At 50.6% G+C, this 23,058-nt stretch overlaps 1 protein-coding gene across 5 annotated transcripts; it reads right to left on the bottom strand.

Annotated features, from left to right (window-relative positions):
* Positions 1-3,899: 3,899 nt before the first annotated feature.
* BATF (basic leucine zipper ATF-like transcription factor) lies at positions 3,900-21,550 on the bottom strand. 5 transcript variants are annotated; one of them, XM_079309557.1, is made up of 5 exons: positions 14,994-21,545; positions 13,820-13,990; positions 8,834-9,185; positions 6,922-7,026; positions 3,900-4,544 (listed from the first exon to the last, which is right to left on the bottom strand). In XM_079309557.1, exons 3-5 carry the CDS (start codon positions 8,897-8,899, stop codon positions 4,338-4,340), a joined length of 378 nt encoding a protein of 125 aa, XP_079165683.1. In that variant the 5' UTR covers positions 8,900-9,185; positions 13,820-13,990; positions 14,994-21,545; the 3' UTR covers positions 3,900-4,337. The 5 variants fall into 5 exon arrangements, with proteins under 5 accessions (XP_079165683.1, XP_079165684.1, XP_079165685.1 ...); XM_079309558.1 differs by having other exon boundaries at positions 8,834-9,163; XM_079309559.1 differs by having other exon boundaries at positions 18,923-21,545.
* Positions 21,551-23,058: the final 1,508 nt, after the last annotated feature.

Below are 23,058 nucleotides of genomic sequence, written 5' to 3'. Positions count from 1 at the left end.
ACACTGCAGAAAAAGAAAGAAACATGGGAAGAGTTCTGAGTAACACGGGAAGCGTTCTGAGTACCACAGCACCAAACCACAGCTGTTGTGAGGGGAGAAAAATTGGTAGTATCTTAGCAAAAAGGACAGAATGGTTCAAGAGTTGGAGGGAAGGTGTGTTCTCTCTGCCCTGACAAGCAATGAACATATGCTCCCTAACATTTAGTTGGGTAGGGATTTTGAGTAACCTAAACAAACTTAATGGATACATATAACTCTGCCTCACTGCTCAAATCTCCTCCAGATCAGCACTCAATAAGGTGGCAAAAACACAGCAGAACACAGCCAAAGTGAGCACGGGGCTGTTCACTCAGAGAAAGTCTTATCATTTCAGGCCATGCTTTGGTTTTTCTCTTCTTTACAGCTTGTGATTTATAAAAATACTCTGTCTCTTAGCAGTGATTCTTGATCTTCTTTGATCTCTGTGTGCTGAAGTATTAGCATCCAGGCAGCACTTTTGTATTACTAGTACTGCTTTGTAAACTATGATATGTACACTTGCAGGAAGCAGAGAGAGGGTCGCTTTCGTGGGCTGCTGCCTTGCTTCAGCAAAGTAACAGAAGCGAATTCTGAGATGGGATTTGTGAAACAGGTGCATAAACGCTTTGGAGCAGCAGCGGAATGGGCAGCGGAGCTGCTCAGCCTGTGCCTTGCCCTGCCAGGAGGGATGCTCAGCCTTCGCCCAGCAGAGGCCAGCACACACGCAGTGTTCGGCAGGCTGTGCTGGCAGCGCAGAGCTGCTTCTCTCCTCTCTGGACTTCCCCGGCTGGAAAAGTCTCTCAGCTTCCTGCGAGCCCTCGTTTATGTACTGCTTGGAGAGAGGTTTTCAGTGAGGAACTGTATAGCGTAGCAGAAAGGTGCTGACATCCTATTGGGACAGGGACGGACTTCCACAGGCTCGAACTGTTTATCCCTTCCCTTGAGCAACCAGTAACTCAGTGCTCCTGAGAGCTGGGCATGGCCAGATACCTCACACAACACTTGAGAAATGCCAAGGGAATGAAAACTACAGGAATCGCGTTGTTGGGAGGAGCAGGCAATCGAAAACAATCGGCAGTGATTGCCCTGGCAGCTTCCCTGCACCTTGCTCCTCGTTAGGCTCATTTGCAGCTCATTTACGGACAACAGTGAGTGCCACACCGGAGGACAGACACTTGGCTACTTAGAAATCAAAAGCAGTTGTGTGAGGAGTCGTGGGGAGAGGCCGGGACCCCGGGAAAGAGAAGCAAGAGACAGCACCAGTACAGAAGTGAAGGAATCTCCTCACACAGCTGGAACAAGCAGTTTGTGCCGCTCTGCAAATAGCCTTAGGAAAAGATCTTTTTTTCCTACACTATATTTGAAAGAGCAGAAAAAATATGTTGTCCCCTGATGCTTGGGTGATAAGGACATCCTCCCAGGAGAATCGTTCTTCACACCAGGAGAGGCTGCCTCCCAGATACCTCACAATTACAGAAGAAAGCAGAGATCAAAACCAGCTTGATCCATTCAGATCATGTTCTGTGATCAGGTTTTTGCAGGCAAGACCAGGCCGGGGCAAAGCCCAGTCGGATTGCAAGATGTGTCTGCTAGCACCAGCGAACAGCAGAATGGCAAGAACGGCTGAGCACAGCACTGCTAGCAGGCTTCCAGCTCACAGCCAGCAGAGGGAGGACACAGTGACTGATGATGCCAAGAGTATTGTTTAGGTTTTGCAGAGGATGTTGTTGCAAACCCATGTCCCAGTCTCATCACTTGCTGCCTATTTTCATTCTGAGTTGCAGTAATATGTCTGAGATGTTACCAGTGACTGGGTTTACCAATTACATAGAACCCCACCCAGCCTGAAGGATCTAGACTGTGACAGCTTTGCAGCAAAAATATTGGCTCTGTGTCTGTGTGAGCATAGGTGACATACACATCATGGTAGGACCTTCTCCATCAGCAGCTAAGACCAAGCTTGGCATTTTAAAACCATGAGAAAATACAAAGGTCTCAGCAAGGATTGAGATCTCTCACTGTATGCAACAGTGCAAACTTCAGTAGGACTCTGTTGCATCCGCCAGTGAAGAGTGTGAGCCTCCAGTGCTCTCCACAGCAAACCCCAATCAAAGTAGAATAGCTTTTTTCTCTGGCTGCAAACCAGGAGGCATAGGAACATCAGAACCCTAAGGAGCAGAAAAATCGAAAGTGAAAAATCTGGGAGAAAATCCACCAGAAACTCAAGGAGCAGAAATAGAGCCTGTAAAGACAAGCTCATCTAGAGCTGGAGTCAGTTTTCTCTCTCAGGCTTAAAGGGACAAATTCCAGAGAAAGGCACCTTGGGAAAAGCCTGTGTAGCTTGAGTGGCTCAAAACATGGCTTGTGCAAGGAGTCAGCAGCTGTTTGTTGAACCAATGGTTAGAGTGAAGCCTATTGGTGAGAGATCTAGCATAGAGGGGTGGTGTAAGGCACACTGAAATTGTTCCTGTAGATGTATCCTGCCTGTCAAATATGCAGAAATCCAGCTCTGTGGCTGGAATAATTACTGTCCTTCCCTAAATGTGCTCATCCTTCATCCCAGAGTCACACAGACAGGGAGGGCCAGTGCAATCACCCATTGCCTCAGCACTGCTTTTGTAGGATGGTGTCTCCCAGGCTGATGTGCTGACACCAGGCATCTCTGACCAGGGTGTTTCCCATGCTGGCACAGAAACTGGAGGCAGGAGGCTCACCAACCTCTGAACAGACTATGGCAGGAGCAATCACAGTGCTATCTCACCTATCCTGAGGACAGCTTGCTGGGACATGGCAGTGTTTGGTTACCATTTTGCTGGTGCAAACCAGAGAGAGAAAATGCACATGGCATGGCACTTTACAGACTTTACCCAGTCACTCTTGAGGGCTATGATGATGGGCCAAAACCCATCTGGAAATAGGCTGCTTCTCTGTGCCTGCAAGAAGGATATCTACAAATGTGGTCTATTTCCCTCATTTAAAACCCTACATCAGCAGTACTGCTTATGGTACTCTATGCTGAAAAGATTGCAGCGGATGCTCCTTGAAGATGGCAGCAGTCATGAGCCACTGTTAGCAACAGAACCACTGGCAGGTGGGCTTCAGCCTTGTGTATAGAGTGGGGCTGATAACTGGGCTGGTGTGGTGCAGTGTGTAAGGTGCAGAGACTGCCTGCATGGACTGGCTTGTGTTTCCAATAAATCAGAAGTACTGATCTACTGCTCTCTGATTTTCAGGTTTCATCTGTTTCAATGCATAAGGTAGTGCAGCAGCCTATTGTGGAGCGGTGACTGATGGGCAAGGGAGAAGAATGTAGGCTGCAGCTACATGCCTCAGCAGGATGCCTTGCACCAAGAGTCCTACCATGTCCTGCTCCTCTCCTGTGCACTCCAGGAAAACACCACCAGCTCCCTCCATGCCATGATGCTCCTTCCCAGCTATGCTGCTGGCCAGACTGAAGGGTCCACCAGCCCACCAAGAGCTGCCTGTGAGCTGACACAACATGGCAGTGCACCTGGGCACATGCAAGGGGAGCACGTGGAGGCATAGCCACCAGCAGCAGGGAACTGAGAGGGTCAGCAGAGAAGAGACCTGTGATCCTATGACATGTCACACTCATTAGCCAGGTACAGCCCTGCAGCAAGGAGGGACAGATCCTCCCCAGGGACCCCATCACCCCACAGACCATTGTTCCTCAGCCTGACCAGCCTACGTGCATATCTCCCCCTTCTAATTGTGGGGCTCTGTTTGCTGGCCCTGGATTAGATTGCTGTGCATGCAGGGCTGTTTTCTGGGCTCCAAGTTCTCCCCTCCTGCTGCCTGTGTCTTCTTTGTATCATGCCAGGCCTTAGGAGTGACTCAAATCCTATTTTCGAAACCAAGAGTTAAGCATTTTCAATCTTTATTTTACAAAAATAAACCAGTTTTGCCCTGACAATCTGTGGCCCCCAACCTTCCCCTCCACCCTGCTACCTTTCCTCTTCCTGGAGGTCTGGCTGTTGTGTGCCACAGCCAGCTGCTCTTATGGAGGCTGCTGGTGCTGCACTCCTGTGAGTCTCCCCAAACAAGGACCAGAGAAAGGGGTTGGTGACCTTTTGTGACTGCCTCCTCCTCCCAGAATCCAAGTTGGAATCTGTCCAAAGATGCCTCATGGTGACTGCCATTTTTGCACAGGGAGCAAGTCCTAGGCAAATCAGTCAGAATACATACTTTAAGAAGGAATGTCCATCTGTCCAACTCCTTCCCTTGGATGGAAAAGCAAGCCCCACGAAGTTACTTCTTGCCATCAGTGGAGCTGGCAGGTTGCTGTCCTGCTGGCTGGCTCAGTGCTGGAAGCGTGGGGAGCTAATGTGGGGCTGGTGAAAAGAGTGTGTGGCATAAAGCACTTCTGGAGGTGGTGGAGGGGATGTCAGGATGGAGCAGAGTGGTTCATGGGAGTTCAGCATGGAGGTGAAGTGCTTCATTTCCTCTGTCAGCTGCTTGATCTCCCGGCGCAGGGCAGCATTCTGTCTCTCCAAGTCTTCACTCTCCTGAGGAGACAAAACCACAGGGGCTTCCTCAGGACGGCACCCACAGGGATGAGCTAGAGATATGAGGGCTGTGGTCCTTCACCTCTCTGCCCCACAGAATTTCCAGAATGATGTATTTCTGGTAAATTCATCACAGAGCCACTCCTGGGCAAACCCTCCTCCCCCAGCTGGCCGGGCCGGGTGTGGGTGCGATGCCGGCAGCCCCAGCCCCGCTCCCCGGCTCCGGCTTACGAGAATTGGCTGTGGCTTGCTCCCGCCCAGGCTTTCTCGCTCCCTCTCATGCACACACACAGCTCCGGGCGCTTCCCGGGCAGCCCAGCCCCCGGGGAGAGCACGTTGAATAACCGCCGTCTTTAACCAGAAAACCACCTGCCACAGGAAACCTGTCATGGCCCTGGAAAGAAGAGACTCACTGCTTCCTGCTAGCAGCCGAGGAAAGCAGCAGCACCGCGGCGAGGAAGGGGAGACGCGTGAGTCAGAAGAAAAGAGAAACTAAGGCCTCAGAAGAACTGAATTAATACTGGTATTAATGAGAATAACAACAAAGGGGTTCGTAATGATGCTCAGCCTTGTCTCAACTGAGAGCATCTCAATACTGAGAGCATCAAAGCCTTTGCTACCTCTGCTTCTGCTGAAGTGCAGCCAGCTCCAGGCTGAAGCATTGCAGGCATCAACTGACCGTGGAGCCAGCAGCCTGGGCAGGACCAGAGGATTGCAAACTCAGCTGAGAGAGCTAAAGCAAAACTCAGCACTTGGAGGCTCTGGAAAGCTGCACCACCACCTTGGCAAAGCAAACCTTTTGCTGCCACGCTGATTCCTGGTGGTGCCCAGTCTGTGCACGGGTTGAAATGCACCCAGCAGTTACAGCTGCTGTCACAGAAGGAGCTCACACAGCAAACAGCATCTCTCAGGCATGACCAAATGGTTTGAAATCATGACTGTTGTTGAACTCAGGAACTGATGGGAATCACCCCGGGGCCAGGAGTCCCAGCTTTCCCATGACTCATTCCCCTCAAAACTAAAGCTAGAAAACCCTGGGGCAGATGGAGCTGGTGGCTCCTTTCATACCACCATAGCTCAAAACGAGCCATGCTTTTCTGTGAAGAACCACGTCAGAAAAACAAAGTCCCTGATGCAGAATTGACCAAAGGCAAAGAGTGCTCAGGGAATTGACCCAAGAGCAGCAGGGGGTCACTGCCCACTGGGAAAAAAAAACAAAAACAAACAACAAACAGAAATTTACCATCCATCATCTACTTGCTTCCCTGCACTTTTTCATCTGCCTATCAGGATCCAAACTGGACTTAGCCCCACTGCTATCTGAGCTGTAGTAATCTCACAAGCAAATGGTTGTTCTCTGCCCTAAGAAAAGCAGTCCAATCCTGCTTGGTGCACAGCCAGGCAGGGTTTTCCTTGGGGAAGCTCAGAGCCCATACCTACCTCCAGGATTACTGTGGAGAGAGCACTGACCCCAGGGAAAGGATATTTTCACACCTCTCCGAGATACAGTTGCCCAGAGCCATTGCTGCTGGCTGATGTAATGCAATCAGCCTAGAGCCATGTCAGCTCTAGAAGGTTCATCAGCTACTGAGAAAAGAATGAAATCTCTGTCTTAAACCTAGCTCCAACCATGAACTAAGGACACTGTGTAAGGAGGAAGATTCAGAAATGGATTCTCAAGAATTATTTTCAATAATGGGAATATGGAAACTGCTAAATCAAAGGATGTTTGTTTTTTTTTTTTTTTTTAATATGAGCTCAACTACCACTTTTCAAAGGCCAGCCAAGCCCAGCACAGGGATAATGATGGTTTCTGGCCACGGCAGGCTGCATGTTTTTCATGCTTCCCACCAGTGGCTCAAAATACATGGGATGGCACCTATCAATGTGAAAAATGCAGAGCACCCCAGCCCTTATGCTCCAACACTGACTACATATGCCCAAATACACGCAGCCAGAAGTGACCATCCCTCCTGAAAGGCAGATATCTAATTCTTTGCAGCAGGAAGAGCTGCTGGAGTGCCCACAGTACCACAGAAAAGTATCTTAGCTTGCTGTCAATGAATGTCAAACCTGGGGAGAGCCAACCCATGTGAGACTGTGCTATCAAAGAGCTCAGTCAGAAGAGGTTGGGAAAGAAAATCAGTAATGACAGAGTGAGAGATAAAGATTAACTCAAAACTAGGTGTAAAACTAAACACTTCAGTGGTAGTCATCCCGGGCTGTGTACTCTCACTGCAAGAGCTGATTTCTACATCCTGCCCTGGCCTCACTTCTCCTATCCTGCCTCCACTGAGCATCTCTGCTCCAAGTCCCAGGCAATGTTGTCTCCTACGAGTCCTCAACACCAGGGATGAGAAAGGGTGGGAGTGCTCACCAAGTGCAGTGTGTCTGCTTTCTGGGTCTGCCTTAGGCGGCTCTTCTGGGCAGCAATTCGATTCTTCTCCCTCCTTTGGACTTTCCTCATGTCATCAGAAGAGTCCTAGGGAAACAAGGCATGGAAATGACTGGGTAATTCTCTCCCTCACGCTTCCCCTGCAGGGCAGTAGCTGGGAAAGGTATGCAGCAGATAACATTGAAGCACAGGACACACCCTCCACACCAGGATAAAGCTGTAGCCCAGGGGATGTGTGATGGCTTTAGTACCCCTGCTGCCAGGAAGGACACATCTGATATCTTTAGGGATCCCACCACAGCTGGGAAATAACCACTTCCCCTTCACCAACACACTGGCCAGGGATATAGTTTGATGGACCAGAGTAAAGACTTCCCTCTGGAAAAATAGACAATTTGAATTCTTGTACAGAAAACCTTTTCCTTCCCTGTCACTCTGTAGGGTAATGGCACTGCAGACATTCCAACTTTTTGGATAAACCATTTTTTCAGATATTCAGCCTTTTTTTCCTCTTTTCACCCCTGTAGGGCCCTCCCTTCTCCATCACCCTTCTGCCTCAGGCTTTATTTGTTGCAGACCCTCACAACACAATCTGGCCCCTGCTTTGTTTAACTAGACAGAGTCAGAGCTTTTGTTTTTAACAGGGATCTTATCTGCTTCACCTCTCTGATCTCTATCCTATTCTTTTCTGGAGTCCCCCATTAGCAATGCCTGCAGTGCTGACTGCAACACCCCCAAGCCCCTTAAGGCAGGGGAGAACAGAGGTCTCTAGGTTTCAGGTAGAGAGGTTCATGCATCAGCCATTCTCTGCTGAGATCTGGTCCTTCTGCAGCCTTGTGACAGTTGAAACTGTCACACAGACTTTCGTCTTCTGTTTTCATATTGCACTGCCCCTCTTGTGGACTCTTAACATTCACACCACCGCTTCTCCACAGGACTACAAAACTCAGCCACAAAAGTTATCTTCCCAGCCCATATATCTGTCCACATCCTCTCCCCTCCTCCCCCAGCCCAAGATATTTTTCTTTGAACTTAACCGTTCTATCCCTGCCTTCAATACCCTGAAAATGTCTCAGATACAGCAGCTCCCATGTCCTGCATCAAGTCCAGCCTCTATCCTTTGGAAAACCTTGTGCTATATCTCTGTCTTTACCAGGATGCAAGCCAGGATGCATTCCCATCCTTGTTTGGAATCCAAAAATCATCTGCCTAGATGAACCCCAAGATTTCTGAGCAAATTTCGGGCACTTGTTCTTGTTGCCAGCCCTAGAAAAGTGGCAAATGACAGCTAAAATAAAGTTTAGCCAGAAAAGCAGTGAGAATACCTCAACTTGTGTCTCTATCTGCCAGCAAAAGACCTACCATTAAGGTACACCACACAACAAAATGAAATCCCACTGTGAACATCACTGACATTAAAAACTGCTGATGCTGAACAGTAAAGAAAGCAGATCCAAAGTAGCAGGGTTTTTCTGGGTCCTGAGTGCTGTCCACAGAAGCAGGAAGCAGGCAGGTTGTCCCTGAGCTGCCCTGGTCCATGGCCAGGAGTTGCCTGCTCAGGCTCCTCACCAGAGCACCAAGTCATGCCAAAGTTTCCTGCCTGTCTGGAATGCATCACAGGATCCACAATGCCCGGGGGTCCTGGGCCCCCAGCTGCCCCTGGGATAGCCCCAGGTAATCAGGTCATCTCTCTCTGCCCATACCCAGCTCAGTGGCTGGAGCTTCTGCCAGGGCCCTTGGCTGAGCCCTGCATCTCTGTCCCCATAGCCATTCTTAGAAAGCTCTGCCATATTGCACTGTGAGAACATCGACAGTGGGTGCCACCCGACTTCCTCCTCAGCCCTGGCCCACCCTGAAATAGCTGGGGAGAGCTGGGGAAGGGCCCCTGCTTTACCTGCTTGCTGGGAGGGGGAGACTGGCTGAAGCTGCTGGAATCACTGCTGTCGGAGCTGTGGGGCATGGCTGCTGTTTCTGCCTCCCAGGGTCTCTTCAGCTTCCTTTGTGCTCTTGGTGTGCCTGCTTTCTGTCTTGCTTCTCTGCCTCTCCTCTGTCCTCCTCTGTCACCTCTGATGTGGCCCTTGGCTCCCTGCTCTCACCTGTGCCAGAAGCACTCTGTCCTCCTGCCCAGCACTCCGACACTTTCGCTGCCTCTCCTCTCAAAGCCTCTGCACCTTCCCTTTAGGGCTCAGCCTCCTGTGGTTTCTCAGAACCTCAGGGATGTAAGCTGAAAGTCACGTGGCCGGAAACTTAGGCAAAGAAGAAAACCTAGAGAAGAAAAAAAATTTTTAAAACCAATTAAAAAAAAAAAAAAAAAGAAGAAGAAAAAAAAGCACATCTGGGAAAAATGAGCTTCAAAATAGCCTGAAAAACCCCCAAAAAACACCTTCAGGCAGTTGAAAAACAACGCGATGGGTTTTCTCTGAGACAAGCAGCAGAGATGGAAAGGAAGAAAAGCCCCAGCTCTGCCTGTGAAACTTGGACCCTTAAAGGGGGCACTGCGGAGGAGGTGACACCGGGAGCCCCAGAAATTCCAGGGGCACTGCGTCCCATGCTAGCCCTATGCAGGCAGGAGGTGAGTCCAGCCCCAGGCAACCTCAGTCACCCCAAAGCAGTGAGGAAATTCCCAAGCAGCCACATATCTCCCCACGAGCCTCCCACCCGCTGCTGCCGCCCCCGACAGCGCTGACGTGGGTCCCGGGGAGCGGGCGGGTGCCCTCAGCAGGTGCCAGAGAAACACTGCCTGTGCAGGGGCCTCACGAGGGCTCCATTAGCACCAGTCCTGGGGGAGAAGAAAGGCTCAGCACCACAGAACATTTGGACTGGCTTGGGTAGGACTAGTATTTTCTATAAAGCAAAGATATATAGCACTTTAAAGCATTCATTACTATGTCACCATTTGGCCATAAAGGAATATCAGCCCTGGTAGACAAAGTGCTGTAAATATGAGAATCTATGGGTCAGCCCATGCAGACAGCAACAAGGAGAATCTACTTTGGATCCCCTTCTTCATCCTCCAGTCTGTGCTCTCTGGGACTGCTTTAGAAGACTAAAGATTTGCAATCAGCCTCTAGGACAGCAGTGCTTTGGGATATCCTCAGAGTACCCAATGCTGGTGGCTCTGGAGGTGTCAATGCAGGAGCACAAAGGGCCAAAGCAAGGACCATTCGCTTTCTGATCTGCTCAAGTCACCAGATCCAGCAGGGTGAACCAGGGCCACATGCCAACAGGCTCTCCATCTACAGACAGGAGCACAAGACTTTGGAGTTGCTAAGTTCTTGCATGTGCAATAAGGAGCAAACCCAGAAACAGGCATGAACCCATGCACAGTAACCCACTCCTGTGGAAGAACACAGCAATTCCCAGTTCCCAACTTACTGTTTTTTGTTGTCTGTGGGTCCTTTGGTTGAATTTCTCCTGCCTCAGGCAGGAATAGCTATCAAGTCTCAGCAGCAGGACATAGGTAAGGGCACTTGAGACACAGTTATCATTTGGCAAAGAGTATTGGAAATAATTTCTGTATTGCAGCACAGAAAATGCACTTGCAGAGCGCACGTGCTTGGAACACAGTGCAGACTGCATGGGCTCTGCTAACATTTCTTCCTCACCACTCATGGAGCCAACACAGGAGTAAAACATGGCCAAAACCAAGATCTGCATGGGGCTGGCTGCAGGCTGGGTGGCTCAGGGAAATCTGACTTAGCTGCGCTAGTGAAACTATTCCACTTTGACCCATTTCCCTCTTTAGAAACATCCTGTGGCACTGGTGTTCCACTCTTAGCCCTTTTATCTGAACATTTCACAGCATTGAATGTGTTTTTCCTCCTGGTGTGCTATATGGAAATGCTAGGATCCACCACACTCTTTAACATGGGTTTGCTTGGTACAACCCACACCGAGGGACCCAGTTTCCTGGAATTGCAACCCCCTATAGCACACAGGGCTCTTCTGGTGCAGCTGGCTCCAGAAACAGAGTAGCCAAAGGCATTGGTGAGGTGAGAGGTGCTGAATTCAGGTGTCCCAAGGCACTGGCTGGCAGCACAGCCCTTGAAGGATCCATCAGCTCACTGCACTGCTACCCTTCCTCTGAACTGTGCAGCCCAGTGTGGCTCCTTCTTTCCAGTAAGCACTCTGCTGGATTCCCACTTTCCTGAGAAAACCACACTCCTCTGGTGCTGAGCAAGTCTCTCTGCCTTCTCTGCAGGCTGCTGGATGGAGGGAGTTCCTTCCCCAGAGAAAAACATCCTTGTTCCATTATTGGACAGATTAGCTGAACGTCTTCCTTTTGTACCCAGCAGGGCCAGTGTCTGGGAGGCAGCTGGGAGGGTGGTGAGGCTGTTGGCAGAAGGTGGTGAGGGAAGCTGAGTGTCCTGGCAGGAGCTGGATGGTCAGTGCAAAACTGGAATGTGGCTATGGCAAAGGCTGTTCTTTGATCCACTGAAGGAAGGTTTTGAGTGCACCTTGGTTTGCTCAGAGCTGGGCTTTTATTAGCAGCTGATGAAGATACCTCAGGAGAGAGCAACAGCATGGCAGGGGGTTTGGACACTTGGTCTTTCTGAGCAGGACTAGGAGAGCATCCCTTTTCCTGCTTTGTGCAAACACATTCCTTTCCCTTGAACTGACCATGTTGTTAATGAATTCCTGCCACTTATGAACAAATAAGCATCTGTAAGTGAGACAAGTGTCTGCTGGGAAGATGGGCAGAGCCTTCACAATGCTTCTCTGGGCTGGGAGGACTCATGTTGTCTCCTCATGGGCAGTGAGAGCCCCCTCTCATTTCCCTGGTCAGAGATCCTCCAACCCAGAACAGCAGAAACCACTAATGTGGCTCCACCAGCATCTGCTCAAAGCTTAGTGAGGACTGACCTGGGCACCTGCTGCAGGCACAACATGGGGAACTGATTTCCTTCTGCCTCTGCCCAGTCTCCTCCCCTCTATGAGAGGGAGCTTCAGGAGTCAGTCTCCTAATCTCTGTGCTTCGCTTAGGTGACTAAATTTACACTGTGAATAACATTCCCTGACTTTCTCTCTGGGGTAATTTTCTTTGATCTTGATCACAGGAGCTGTGAAATCACTGTCAGTGGCACTTGAAAAACTCACTAGGCTACTGCCATACCAGCAGCTTGATGGAGAAAGGATGGGTCCAGATGTTTTTAGGGGAAGGACAGGACCAAGCAGTCTTGTACTTGTCCCTTGCAAATTACAGCAGGCAATGCTGAAGTGAGTCTTGTCCAGGACAGAGTGGCTGCAGGGACTCTGGAGCCTGGACTTAGTGTGATCTCAACTGTGGGGAAATGATTTGAAAGCAGCAAGAGGCAGTTCAGCAAGAACAAATGCAAATGTAAAGCAAAGTGATTGATAGGTAGCAGATCTGGAGAATAACTGATGGGGCAGCAGAATAGCAGGGAAAAATCCAGGGGTTACAGAGCACTGAAAACCAAAGCTTAGCCAGCAACAAAGGTGTCAGGTATTGACTTGGGGTTCTGGGGCAAGGCAGAGCACATGACTGCCTTGTGCTGCCTGTGCAGGACACGTTCAGAGTCCCAGCCAACAAGTGTAGTCTGGAAGAAAACAAAGGATAAACACACAGAAATATTGCCCTAAGAGAAAGGGGTAAAGAAGTTGAGCCCATTCAGCCTAGAAAAGAGAAGTCTTGGGGGTGGGAAGTGGGTGAGGAAGGAACAGTCTTTCATATGTTGTAATGGAAAGGGTGGTCAGCTGGTTCCTGTGGCTGCCAAAGCAGGGTAAGAAGCAACAGGCTCCAACTGCAGCAGGAAAGGTGGAGGTCTGATGTTCAAAGCAAGATGAGGTTAGGAAGACCTTGGGATAGGCAATTCAGGAACATAATTCAAGCCCTTTTTTATGAAGTGGCTGGGTAAAAACCTCTCTCAAAAGAAGTCCAGGTTGAATCCTGCTTCTGTTGGATGGATTATATTATGAGTTATGTTCCCAGGGTTTAAATTAGGAAAAAAAATAAAAAGGGGGAGAAAAAAAACACTACTGGGATGGGTCCCTCAGAACCAAGAGAGCACATGAGGTATTTTTCAACCAGAATTTTGCTTCAAAGCCTCTTTCCCTATGCCCCACCTGTGCAACCAGCTTCCTTCAGCACAGGTGGGTGCTGGAGTTTTCTTGCAAACCTGCTGCTCCAGAGCTCTTGCCTGCAGCAGGCTTATGACAGCAACATTCAAAACAGCATCTCAGCCCGTCCACCTCACTCATCTCATTTGCACAGCCATTCAGTGCTATTTAAAAATCCAGCCTAGACCAGTTACCAACTTCAGCCTCCTATAAACCACCGAGGTTGTTTCTGCTTCACATGCAGCATTTTATGCAAATAATTTCCTACAATATTTGGACAATTGCAACAACTTGTTTGTAATTTCTCATGAGTTTGAAGACTCCTGCATAGAAATCAGTGCTGAGATGTTAAGTGAATGGCTGTGTTGAACAAAGTCCCTGCTCTCCAGCAGGTGCTTCTGCCATGTCCTGCTCTGCCAGCACGTTGTCCTGTCTGTAACGTGGGCAGCTTCCCCAGTCTCTGTCACCAGTGATATTTCACCTTGACTGAGCTGAGTCTGGGAGTGAGGTTGTGCCAGGAGAACCAAAGCACAGTCCCACCAAATTCATCCCACTTGGCACAGAGCAAACACCAACACTTTCAGTCCTTACTGGGTGCAACCAGCCAATGCACAGGAAACAGGTACTTTACACCCGGAAAGTCTGATAAATTACAAGGGCTGTAAGTCAAGCACTCAAAATTGTGGAAATCCCATAATTAACCCCTAAAGGACACTGCATTTATGCCCTCATGCTGTGTAACATGCTGTGCTCTGTAGCTGCATGATCCACAAGGGTTTATTCCCTGGGATGGCTGAGTTACCTTCATCTTGTCCTGCAGTCAGAGTGCTCCAACATCCTGCTTTTCCATTTCTTCAAAGACTCTTTCTAATGCTCATCACTTCAGCATTGAGTGCTTCAGGGTAATAAATGAAGCTGTTTTTTAAGCCATCTTTTCAGGTCTGGAGCTGGGGATGAGGGGATGGAGTTATACCTATTTTACAGGAATAAAATAAGAGACAAAAGAGAATTAGGTCATAAGTACTCATTCATTTTGGATATACATTTTGAACCAACTAGGATCTAATTTTTGAATGGTTTTAGAACTATATAGCACTTAGTTTAGTCAAACCCCAGATCCTGATGTCTGTGACTGCATCTGCAAATCTTTAGCACTTCTCTAAAGCAGCTTGGGAAATGAGGAAGATGCAGCTGCTCCTATGAATCTCTTGCTTATGTGGCTCATCAACTCACAGAGTAACTTCAAGGTAGGGGTAGACACAGACCCAGCTCTCCAGGGAGGCATCAGCTGTCTGCCCAGGAGAATCACTTTTCTTTCTGCAGTCTTTTGCTTCACCAACTTGATAGGAGTTTCCCAGCCCTGCTAAGAAATGAGGCAGCCTAGCTGTCTAGCTTTTAGCTGCCTCCACCCAAGGTCCAGTCTGGGTGCTGAAGAGGTGGCAATCCAGGGCAAAATGCATGAAGTGATCATATGCACAAGGCAGCTGAAGCTAGGCTGCCCAGGCAAACCCATTTCCGGCAATTTCTAGGTCTTCAGTACTTGGCTTTGTCATTTATGTGGGTTTTTTTGAATGTCATTAGTAATGCTTTTTTTTTTTTGGGGGGGGGGGGGGGGGGGGGGGGAGATGGTCCATATTTTAAAAGAAGGAAACTGTAGAAGGAAATGCCAAATATCCTAGCTTTCCAGATAAGGACACCAAGCTCCCTCTGATTCCACTGGAGAGGAAGAGCAAGCCTGGCTAGAGCTGAAAGGTTGACAGGAGGTTGGCAGGGTCAGACCTCCTGCACATCCTGGAGTTTCAGTCTCAAGACACCAATTATTAGAGTTCACCCCAAGCTATTTTGAAGGGATGAACCACATTCTCCTTCTCCTGTCCTGTACAGATCTACGGGTTGTGTATTTAGTTGAGCAACCTCTGATCTGTTCCTGGCAAGGACTCAGCAGCTCATGAGCAAGCACTCAGATGTACACTTACAAGAGTCTCCAGGTCAGCAGATCTCAAACCCTGGTAGAGTACATCCATTCAAGGCCAAACTTCCTCTCACTGCTGTCTTCACAGGCCTTGTCTACCTTCTGGGATCAGTCAAAAATGAACCAGATTACCCAGCTGTGCTGGGGACACTGAAAAGGTTCAGCTGCCAGATGCCCCCCAGTCAGGCAGGGTTTCTGTGCTTCCGCTGCTGGGCTGAGCCCACCTTGAACTATCCAAGCGCATGGAGCAGAGGCTGCAGATGTTGTCTGACAGTTTGACTCATCTCGGTGGCAGTCTCGTTCGGAGAGGATGGGGAAGGCCCAGAGAGGAAGGGCAGTGACCCGTTTAACCAGAAGGGCTGATCCACCCAGGGGTAGACTTGCTGCTGATGGTAAGGGGCCATGCCCCCAGCTTCCTTTGTGCTTCCCAGCATGTGCATTTCCAGGCAGTACAAGAGCAGGACAGGTACAGGTGGCTGTTCAGTCTGGCAGGACTCAACCTTGGGAATCTGCTACTACTGCAGTGAATCCAACTGCAACAACCAAGGAGCAAAAATTGTGCTCCCAGGGGATGAGCAATGCCTGATGGAGGGTCTGATGTTCACAGGGCTTTGGTTGAAGCCATGATCCATGGCATGGGAGTGGATGGTGTCTCAAATTAATATATGACTCTTGAGTTAACATTACATTGCTGCTTCATTACTCCATTCAGAGGAAAATGTCCTTCAACACCACCCATCACCACAAAACATGTTTAAGACACCCAGAGATTGAGTACAGCTTATTTAGGGTATGCTCTTGCAGACAGACTCTGAGACACCCACCTTGGCAGGAGATGGCTGTGAACAACACTCATGCTAGTACTGTACTTTCACTCCAATGGGATCCGCTTCATTTTTGGATTACGGGGGTGTGTGCACTGATTTTCCCTTCTCTCCACCCCATTTGGTAAGAGCAGGAGCTTCCCAAATCCTCCAGCTCACACAGCATGATTGGAGGAGGTGTTCAGCACAAGCTGTGCCAACAGGCTCGCATGCAGTGAGCTTGTGCCCAGGCATGTGTGGGGCTTGAACAAGCAGTGCTGGAGCTCAGCAAGTCAGAGGCAGCGTGGGGGAGGACAGGGTGGCTGTGAAGGAGGGACAGGGAGCTGTGCAGAAGGTGCACATGGTGCCTGTTCAAGCAGTGCTGAGTGGCAGAACCATACTGGCAGAGTAACCAAACACACAAATGGGTATGAGCCCCATCAGCCTGGACTGCACTGGCACGTGCTGTCACACCTGGCACATACAGCTCTGCCTGATGCCAGCTCTCTGGGGCACAACCCAGAGTCCCAGAGCAGGCTGCTGGGGAGGCAGGGCTGAGCCCCTGACCCAAACCTGGTCCATCCCCCAGAACCCCCAGCCAGGGCTCTTCAATGCCTTTTTTAGAGAAACACAAGGAAGGAGATCCATGGTGAAAAACCCAAACACCACGGGAGGATTTGCTCAGTGCTGGCTCTTTCAGAGGGCTTGTGAAGTCCCACAGGTGTCCCCAGGGGGCTTGGAGCAGCAGATGGAGGAAGGGAGAGGGAGCAATTTCAAATGATCATCAATCCTGTGCTTTTCATCCTTGCCTTTTGGTACCCTGGCAAGAGAGAGGTGCTCTGTAACCTTGGGACATGGCTACTTTTCCTACAGCTTTGTATGTGGCTGCCAACACCAGTGCCTAGACCTGCAGCTTCCCATGGCAGCTCAACCCTCATAGTGCTTTGGAGGCAGGATGAGGGAGAGGTGCTACACCCTAAGCCATGCCAGCAGTGATGGTGCAAGGCCCTGACTTGGAGACTTGGTCCTCCTGGTGTCACTAATAATGCCAAATTTGGTTTGAAAGGAGGGACAGGAAAATAGAAACTCCTTGCCACCATTCTTTACCTGAATCCCAAAGTAGATGTCTAAGAATTATGCCATCTTTTATCCTATTTAAGCCAAATTTTTTACTTCAGTTTTGGATATCCTTGTTTTTTATATCAATACCTGATCCTTTATGAGCCATCTGAAACTGTTGGCCAGCAGGACATCTTGCCCACCTGCACAAACCAGTTTTCTGGCTCTCTGAGAAGTGTGTCAGTTTACCAGTGTGAAATGACTTGTCTTTCCATTTCTTTGAACATCTTGTGAGGGGGTGAGCAGAGGAACAGACTTATCTCTAAGCCAGGAATTGCTCTGCACATCTCTATCACGCGGCATTTCACTAGTTTCCACTCTAAACTAGTGGGACTTTTAGTCCCTACGTAGGGAAATTTTCCTGCAACCCTAATTTAGGTCAGCACCATCTTTGGATGTCTACTGATTTCACAGCAGGGAAACAGAAGCAAACACAGCAGCCCAGGGAAGCTTGCCTGCACCTACCATGACATCACAGCTATAAAGAATGGATGCACTCTTCTTCATCCCATTCCTCATGCAGCCTTCCTCCTTTCCCACTGCTGCACAGTGAGAGGGATCCACATGGTATCTCTATCTTGAATTTGGAGCACAGCCTTGAACCCTTTGGCACCCACATCTAAACCACCCAGGTGTCAGCTGGCACTTAGGCACACACCAGAGCATGGCTGGGAGAAAGGCAGAGGTGCTGCTACCCCAGTATGATAATTCAGCTGCCAAGCAGAGTGAGACCTTGCAGCTACAGCAGATGGTTGGTGTCAGGTGAAGAAATGTGCTGCTCCAAAGCCCTGCCTGAATGAGGCTCCATGGCACACAGGGTACACTGACTGCTTGCATTGCTCCTAAAACTTGTGCATGTAATGCTGCAACCTGCAGGTATTCAACAGACAGCAGAACAGGTGCCTGCAGCCACTTTGCAGACACAGAGAACACCTAGCACCTGCAGCTGAGGGGGTTGTTTGCAGCAGTGAGTTTGGCTTTGCCAGCCTGTTACACTGGCTGCATGGGGTGCCATCATGCTGCCCAGTCATACAGCAGTGCCAGCATACACCAGCACCTGACTGCCTTAGACACTCATCCATTACCTGCTGTCTGGAGCTAGACAGTGAATTAGGTCACTGCCTCCAGGGAAGGTCTGCACAGAAGAAAAGGGATGCCTCACTTGGCAAACACCTGCAAAATGCAGCAGTGCCTCTGCTTGGCACCCACGGAGTTTGCCTCTGTCACAGAAGTCAGTAGCCCACGTACTGAGAGGCACTTGCCAATACCCACAGGTTAGCTGTAGAGCAAACCCCCTCTTGCTGCTTGTCTGGTCACCAAGCATTCAGCACCACCTTGAGATAAGCTGTCAGTAGCCATTTTATCCTCTGCCAGAAATCACGTTATCCTGCTAGTGGCTCCATTGGATTTGGGATCCCACAGGCCTGCAGCACAGTCTTGCTGCCCAGCTCTTTCTGACAACCCCGTGACATTTCAGCACAAGCAGGTATCCAGCAAATCCAGCCAGCCCAGATGATGCTGCTGGAATTGGGGCCATGGCAAAGCAGAGGCAGGAACTGCAGTGTCAGGAGTCAGGACTTCCCCTGACGGTGTCACAGATGACAACTCAGCAAGTTCATTCTGCAGAAACTAGATAACATCAACACAAGGTGGTGGTTACTGGCAAACAATCCTGTTCCTGAAGCTTCATCTGAGACGTGACAGGCTGCAGAGAAACCCTTTTGTCAAACAGACTCAAACTGCATTTGCTGAAAACCCACGTGGGCTTCTGGAAGTAGTTTCATGCTGGTATTTCCTGGGAGCTCCAGGTTGCAATGCCGGGAGCCAGGCTGGAAAAGTCCATCACCTTGCTAACACAGGGCCTTTTTGTTTAGCAGAGTCCCTTGAACTAGACAGGGATGCAGAGCTGTCAGTCTTACCCACAGTTACCCACCTCCTGCCTTGAGCAGCAAAAGCTTTTCCTTCTGCATGGGGTTTAACCTTTCTCCAGTCCCCATAGCACCCCACTTACAGTTTGTGCAAGCACAGCAGGACACAGGACTGGAGAGAGGAAAGTCCTTCCTTCCTTCCTTCTTGGAAGAGAATGAAGTTCAATAAACCCTTTGGCAGGTGTTCTTAATCAGCATTGAAGTCATCCTAGTACAACTGGGCTCCCTCCCTACTCCCTGGGTAGGCTTTGCTCACAAAGAAATTATCAGCACAGGCAGTCATACCACTGACTGCTCTACCAAATATATCCCTGGGCCGAAGTCTGCTTGAATTGATCACTCCACTTAAAAAAGCCAAACCAAAGGAAACCCTGCGGCAAAAAAACTCTGCAGTAAGGCATCTGGAGGAGGGTTTTTCACCACCCAATTAGCCCATAACTTTAGCTAATTGGGAATAACCTCCTGCTGACCCTGACAGACAAATCAAAGGCTCAGCGTCATTAAGCTCTCTCATCCCACACACCACACACTGCATCTTCAGCCCAAAGTGAGCCCCAGATGATGCATGGGCTGCAAAGGCTGGTTCTGGCCTTTCTGAGCTGCTCTGTCTCCCTGCCAGGCTCAGCACCAGCTCCTTCACCACCTTCCCCCCAGGTGTGTGCTGAGGAGCTGAAATGTGTGTGCTGGGCAGGCAACACAGCTACATGCAGGTAGAGCCACTGAGGCTGTCAGAGGTGCTGAGGCTTGGGGAAGCATCACAGCATCACAGGCTGTGCCTGGAATTACAACTCGGTTGCAGTGGAGGAGTCAGCCTGAGCTGACAAGTGCTCCCAAGACTTCTGCTCCTGGGGATTCAGATGCAGACAAAAGGCAAACTCCAGCCACGATGTCATGCGTGCCAGCCCTTCCTGGTGGCCCTGACCAGCAAGAACCTCCTGGCTGCAGGGAAGGATCTTTTCCTGATATAGAACATGTTGGTGACTGAGCTGCTGGCAGCAAGCTCCCTGCCCATGGGGCTGGCTATACTGCTGACAGCAGCTGCCCTGCCTGCCTCCATCACCCACCTAGGAAATGACCCTGGCTACCCCACCAGCTGCATGGTGTGTGGAGATTCATGCCCCTAACCAGGGAGAGGTAAGCCATCCATCTTTGTGCACAGAGCAATTTCCTAAGCCCAGCAGGAGCATGATGCCTCCATGCAAGCATGGGATGCACACGGACCCTTTGCTTCCCTTGCCTGTCTCCCACCATTCTCCCCATTTCAATCACCAGCAACCACTGATCACAAATAAGCAAAAAGCGTGCAAAGCCATGGGGAGCCAGGTGATGCTTCCAGGCTCAGGAAAGCAGAAGTTGGTTTTTCTCTTTTCTCTGTGAGCATCCTGGCAGCACAGTTTTCCCTAACTCTGTTCCTGTGCCCAGCCATGGGCCATACTGGTGCCAGTAGTGCTCAGCAGAGTCCAGCACCCATGGTAATCAAAGCAGTTTCCGTGACTCTTGGTAAATATCAAGGCTGGGGATTTCTGGGGCTTGTTTTCCAGCAAGTTGAGCAGAAGAACCAATAAAGACAAAGACAAATGAATACCTGTTGCCCTTGGCTCAAAATGAAACAAGAGAGACAGGTCACTGGCAAAGGTTAGTTAATACCACTTCCCACAGTGTTATGGAGTCACCCTCAGCCAACTGACAAGAAGGGCAGAGGAGGTAATTTTTCATAGACAAAGTGAGAACAATACTGTGAAATCTGCAAAGTAATGACCCCTAAGCATCCTCTGCTGCAAGCCAAGGGAGGGAGGGGCTGGATGTCCCTGTCCCCAGGACTGCACACATACCTTGTCTACAAGGGGGTGGGGCAGTGGGCTGGGTGAGGATGAGGAGGAAAGGAAGAGGGCCACAATGAAGCTTTAGGAGCATGATGGCCTGCTCAACCTGTTTGGGACGAGCTGATTGCAGGAGAGAGGGCAAGGAGCTGGCAAGACACAACTGGGTAAACTGAGTTCTAGCTGTCCATGGGCCCTCACTCTTGTCAGCAAGAAGGAGAGTTGGGCATGCTGTACACCGCACTCACACCAAACGACTGTAGCTGGAGTCCCAGGCAGTTTATTCCCCACTGACTCAGGCCTGGTGATTTTGGGCAAAGTGGTACCTGCCTTTCCTTAGGTGTGAAGAGGAAAGGGTGGCTTTGCAGAGGGAACAGGGCTAGCATGTGGAGGGCACCAGAGAGCTATTGCAAGCATCTAAACAATGAAACAGTGATGCGGCTCACCTGCCTATGATTCAGGAAAAATATGGTATCACATCACTCTGGGGAGAGCTCTGGCCTCAACTACTAGTGGGTGTGAGAAGGAGCACTAGAGTTATGACCTGAATGGTCTCACAGAACAGAAGATGGGCGTGTCCTGGAGGAGGCTCGCTGGCACCCTGGAAATTCCTGCAGGTGGTCCTGGTTGTTAAGCTACCTCAGGTGTCTCAGAAGCAGAGAGGCTGCAGGTGAAATGGCCAAGAAGCAGCAGTGTTGTCAATTGGGCTCACATGCTTAACAAGAACCATCTGATGGAAGTGTGGGTTGGCACTATGAACCATAGAATGACAGAAAGGTTTGAATTGAATGGGATCTTTAAAGGTCATCTAATTTCAACCTCCTGTCATGTGCAGGGACTCCTTCCACTAGGCCAGGTTGCTCAGAGTCCTATCCAACCTGGCCATGAAGACTTCCACGGATGGGGCGTTCAACACCTAATTTTAAAAGGTTCTTATAAGGTTCTTAAATCCAAATCCTCTTTCAGTTTAAAACTGTTGCTCCTTGTCCTGTCACCACAAGCCCTGATGAAATGTCCCTCTCCAGCTTTTCCAGAGATCCTTAGGTACTGGAAAGGTGCCCTGAGGTCCCCGCAGAGCCTCCTCTTCTCCCGGTTGAAGAGCCCCAGCTCTCAATACCTTTCCTCGCAGGAGAGATGCTCCAGCCCGCTGCCCGCTGCTCCGAGAGCTGCCGGGGGCGGTCTGGGCTCGGGGCGCTCTCCCGAGCCGGGGCCGCGGCCGAGTGGGAGCGGTGTCGGCACGGTCCGGGAGCGGTGTCGGCACGGTCCGGCAGCACGACCCGGCCCGGCCCCGCCGCTCCCGCGGCCTCGCGGCGCCTCCTGCCGGCAGCCCCGGCCCCGCCGCCTCCGCCCGCCCCGCCGAGCGCACGGCAGCCCTGTCCGCGCACGGTCCTGGCTCTGTCTGCGCCCGAGGAGCGGCGGGGCCGGCGGCGGCAGCGCCTGCGGGCGGTGCGAGGCCTCAGAACGGCAGAGGGACCGCAGCTGCCCGGTGTTCGGGCACTGCCGCATCCCGCCCGCCGGCGGGCCGCTGCGCGCCTGTCTCCCGACGCCTCGTGTGCGGGTTTGGGTGAGCACGGGAGGGCCTCGGGCTGGAGCGGGGAGCGACACTAGAGCTGGTGCCAGCAGCGACTGCCGTCCTCAGGCTCCTGCACCCAGGGCCAGCCACTGCGGCTACAGCCAGCTGCAGCTGTGCACGGGAGGGATCCGTGTGCGTGTGTCCCCAGGATGAGGGATGCAGCCCGGCTGGCTGGACCGGGACGTGGAGCTGCAACAGCCCCACAAATAGCAGGCTACCAGCTCCAGCACCAGCGGCACCGGGCCCTGTCCCAGAAATATGAGATCCCTTCAGCTCTGCTCCAGTAGTGGTCCACAGTGCTCCTAACTCAGGCTGGGGTGGGTGCCTGGCCTTTGAGAAGTGTCAGTTGACTTTTCCAACAACTCCACATTAGCAGTCTGTGCATGAAGCAGATCTAAGCATAAGGACACTGCCACAGGTAGAACCATGGCATTGTAGGTTTGGGAGCATGTTCTGGCATGTGGCAACACAGGCTGTGCCTGGCATGTGCCCTCTGCTCCTGCCCATGCCGTGTCACTGTAATGTACAAGCGTGTCCACTGGAGCTGCTGTCCTACAGCAAAATTTTTAATTCTGAGGAGGTGGGAGCTGGGGGTTGAGAGGACAGGTGCCACCGGAGTCAAGAATATTAAATAACCTGTCTCCTACAGGACCCAGGAGGGGTTTGCAGTATAGCACACTGCACAGAGATTGGAACCTTTCCCCTTCAGCACTCATAGGCTGTGGAATAAAGGGGAAGAGGCCCAAACCCTCTGCTTTAACTTTACTGTGCTACAGCCTAACCAAGTCACCTGAAAAAGAAATGCCCTAAACTTCAAGTGTCAAAC

The sequence above is a fragment of the Erithacus rubecula genome, assembly GCF_903797595.1.
Source record: "Erithacus rubecula genome assembly, chromosome: 6".
NCBI classification, from domain to species: Eukaryota; Metazoa; Chordata; class Aves; order Passeriformes; family Muscicapidae; genus Erithacus; species Erithacus rubecula.
This window is presented reverse-complemented; position numbering and strand designations above follow the sequence as displayed.